Genomic DNA, 4,176 nt, shown 5'->3' on the forward strand with positions numbered 1-4,176 from the left:
TGTTATCGTAATTTTACCAGTAACAACTATTACAACTTTTTAAAAAATTCATTGGGCTAATTATTATTTTTGTATAAAGTTCGATAGTCTACTTAGCCCTTTTTCATATATTGTTTAAAAAATGACTATTTAAAAAAACACTTCATAGATAAAAACCACCGCTTAGTAAATAATTGATGAACAAAAATTAACCGTAGATCGATATTATTGAAGGGATGAAAAATGTTATTTCTCTATAATCTAAGAACAAATAGTGTTTATTTCCTATTTTCTTTCTCATCCAAACATAACATGAAACAAACAATTATGTTCATATTATTTTCAATAGTAAAAGCGGTAACCTATGGTCATGTTTTATGTGTATATCACCTACAAGGAAAGAACTTATTCAAACTATGACCAAATCTACAATCACATATAATTGTGATTCCTTCTAACAACTCCAACGGTGCATCTCTTTTCAAGGCTTTCAGTCTTCAACTGGAAACGTGTCGAGAAACTGTCTAACTGTGAGCCGTTCGTTCTGTGTAAGATCGGGGTCAGCATCTGCCAGCCTTTTACGAGTTGCTGCGCTTGTACTATTTGGGTTCCGGTCGAAAACCTGCAGGATATGTTAGTAAAGAAAAGAACTATGTCTAACAACTTCACTCAAATATCATTGTGCAGTGGAGTACTCTTAGCTATCGAGCATCAAGAATGCATGAGATTGGTTAATTTCAACACTAAAGGCGTGATTTCTAGAGATCGTATAGGGTTATGCACTCCCCGTGTGTGAGGATATTGGTTCATTTTGACACTAAAGGCGTGATTTCTAGAGATCGTATAGGGTTATACACTCCCCGTGTGTATATGATATGTGTAGGAAGAGGCAAAAGCAAAAGAGGAATAGAGCCTCACATTCATGCAGTTGTTGACATTTCCATCCTTGTTTGGAGAAGTGACGGGCTCAAACCTATTGTAAACCCATTCTCCATCAACGATGTACTTGTACTCGTAATATCCTTCCTGTTTAAACGACAAATTTCAAAGTTCAATAAACTTTAGACAACAATAGGTTTCGCCTTTTCAAAGTTATTACATTCATAAATAAAACCAAATTAAAAAATAATAAAATTAATAACTTACTGGCAATTCCTTCCTGAGAATCCATAAACCTCGATATTCATCAAATTTTAATGGTAATCCCTGAAAAGAAACTGCAATAAGAGATCTCGTAGAGTATATGGTAACAAATAAAATCAACTAAGTATGCAAATTACTATTGAGTCGTAAACTTTTAGCAAAACGGGGACTTGAGTATCACCTGGCCCCAACCAATATCAAGTCCAGATATTTCCACTGTCGAACAATCATCACCATACCATGTCAATATGATCGACTTCTTTTTAAGACCTGTAAGCTTTTAAACGGGAGGAAACTTAGTTAAAAACCGATCAAATTTAGAATTTTCGCAATCAACACCGAGTCACAGCAGAAGTATATGTCGTAGACTGGATAAGAAGCACCATTATGGCTGTGACAAACTGAAAAAGATTCCGGGACTCACAATATCAGCCGTGGCACTTTTTATGGCATCCAATTTTGGACAGCACGAGCGCTTACTCTGATAAGAGAGAAACAGTGTTTTGAATTTATAAAATTTTCTGTATAGAATTGAAAATCTTAAATAACAATGAAATAGAAAGAGAAAGATTCAACATTTGGAAATATTACATTCCCGTGATAAATGGTAGAGAAAAATCCTACCAAGAGTAAATCATAAGCTTCGCTAAGTTTATATCCTTGAACCCAAAACATATACGATAACTGTAATTCAAAGAGTCAAACCGAATATTAGTGCTAGGCATGAAAGAAAGCTTCAGATCTTCTAGGCGAAAACCTAACGTTAACAACTTGATCTTGTCAATCCAAGAAGTAATGACTCGGGAGTCAGGACATAGCTATGTGTTAAGAGTCCCACATTGATAAAATAAGAGAGAGAATATATGGATTTATAAGGCTATGGATTAGACTAGCTAACTGGTTGGATTCAATCTTTTAGTGTGATTTATAACATGGTATCAGAGCCTATATTAAAGAACTGATACCGCAACTGCAGGTGCTCTTCCAAGTCCAGCAGTGCAATGTATGTAAGTTACGCCCCCATTTTCATTGATAGCCTTATGCAATTTGCTAACTACAGCTGGAAGTCGCATCCGCAAATTAAAAGCATCAAAATCCCTGCATAATTAAGCACCGGTTAGTTAACTAAGAAGCATCACCGGACCACACATTTACTAAATAATACTAACCTTATTTCAGCACGTAAGTGTTGAATGTCACCGCATTTATTGGCATACTCACGAATAGCACCAATATCAACGTCAAAGTATCTGAAAATTTCTAATTAAGGCCTTCAACAAAAAGAAAAGTAGCGTGGATAGCAGTGTAAAGACATCAGAACTAATATTTTGGATACTCGAGATCTGAATTCTGCTGTAAGCAAAAAATAGTTTTCACTCCTATCTTGCGAAGCTTGTCAACATCCTTGGGAGTCTGCCATTAGAGGTAGAATAAAGAGAAGTCGAAAGATTGCTGATTTAATGGATGGTAATTCATACATATCAAAGAAATTTGAATCACCTGTAAGCATGACCCGACAATCAAATCTGGACGGATAAAGTCATAGTTCATTCCAAGTTCATGTCTATAGGTCAAGACTGCAATTATTCCGGTTAAAATAAGTTAGAAGAAGAATGATCAGCAAACAAATTAAACAAGAGATTCTGATAGATGCAACATTTGTTAATATAAGAAAGCACGTCCAAAGGGTTAAAGAAAACCAAACCAAATAACCAATATGTGCATCTAATAGCTAGTCCACCTATCCACGCGGAGATTTGTATGAAGTATTCATATTACGTGTGGTTCACATTTGAGTAAGATTGACTTACCGGCCCCCATTGCTTCAGTCATGTTAATACTGTAAGTGTCAGACTTTTCATCAACTTTGACACCTTCCTTTCCGGTACTGGATTTAGAACCAGATATAGCCTGAAAGAATAGTTTACCAAGCAAAACTATGGCCCCTGATCATGGGATTAAACAAAGGGATAACATATCTGAATTCACTAGCGATTCTCAGTAAAGTGTTGGGATTAGGATGAACGCTTTACTGGTTCAAAGTCCATGAGTTAGGACTAGCTAATTGGTTGGATTCAAATAAACATATAGGGAGTATAAAAACGACACCCTCAAATCTCATTGAGTTAAAGGTGAGATCTTGACAGTGTTTAGCACTTTAGCCCGCACAAGATGGTAGATTGTGGGTAAGGACACAGATCGAGCCCCGACAGCCACAGTGTGGGAGCCACACCCAATATGGTGGGCCCTTGTGGGCACGGGGCACTAGTCTTCGCACCAAATGGGAAGATGAGTCACCCTAAATTTATGAATGAAACCCCCCATATCAATTACAGAGCAGTAAATTTCATCATTTATGAGAGAATGCTGATCATATATATATATATATATATATATATATATATATATATATATATCAGGTTCCATTTATGCATCAAGAAAACTTCTAATAAAAACTTATTCACCCATTAATATAATGATTCAAATTTTACCTGTGCCACAATGCGAAAACCATGATCTGCAGCTTTCACCACTCCCTGGAATAAAAATTTTCCCAAAGATTTGTTTTTTTTTTTCAAATTGATCATCTAAGAACACCAATATCAAGAAATATAAGTAAAGATTACCGGTGTGGTATTAAGCGAGAGTGGTGGCGAAAGCTTTCTCGTAGTGGCGGTGAAGCTTTGCAGTGGCAGAGAAGACGATCTGACAAAATTTACAGAAAATTAGCATTGCACATTACGAGGTAAAAATGACAGTAATTTATAATATAACAAAATAGTGGGATTTAAACAGACCCAATAAAATGATTCTGAAGGCAAATCATTGTGATTATGTATAGCTCTAGCGGATGGGAAGCGGCGCGGGGTGGCGGTTTACGATTTACGAGTATTATTTCGTGAGGTCTGATGACTGGGAAGCTCTACCGAGCTGGGCTTAAACCAATCTGCATTGATATCTTACGTTATTGAAATCTAGAAATCGATGTTTGGGATGGAGAACTCCCTTCCAATTATTTTACAAATGCCACCATGTTTTTGTATTTTGCAGTTG

General features: G+C 36.2%; 1 protein-coding gene across 1 annotated transcript; it reads right to left on the reverse strand.

The window, feature by feature from the left end:
• Positions 1-228: 228 nt before the first annotated feature.
• Positions 229-4,176, reverse strand: LOC109187969 (phosphoglucan phosphatase DSP4, amyloplastic-like). The gene is made up of 14 exons (XM_019338416.1): positions 3,921-4,176; positions 3,750-3,828; positions 3,615-3,659; positions 2,934-3,033; positions 2,623-2,699; positions 2,459-2,535; positions 2,292-2,372; positions 2,088-2,220; positions 1,747-1,806; positions 1,547-1,603; positions 1,304-1,399; positions 1,126-1,185; positions 898-1,005; positions 229-601 (listed from the first exon to the last, which is right to left on the reverse strand). The coding sequence occupies exons 1-14, from the start codon at positions 3,947-3,949 to the stop codon at positions 470-472; spliced, it is 1,134 nt and encodes a 377-aa protein (XP_019193961.1). The 5' UTR covers positions 3,950-4,176; the 3' UTR covers positions 229-469.

The sequence above is a fragment of the Ipomoea nil genome, unplaced genomic scaffold (genome assembly GCF_001879475.1).
Source record: "Ipomoea nil cultivar Tokyo-kokei standard unplaced genomic scaffold, Asagao_1.1 scaffold1421, whole genome shotgun sequence".
In the NCBI taxonomy this organism is placed as follows: Eukaryota; Viridiplantae; Streptophyta; class Magnoliopsida; order Solanales; family Convolvulaceae; genus Ipomoea; species Ipomoea nil.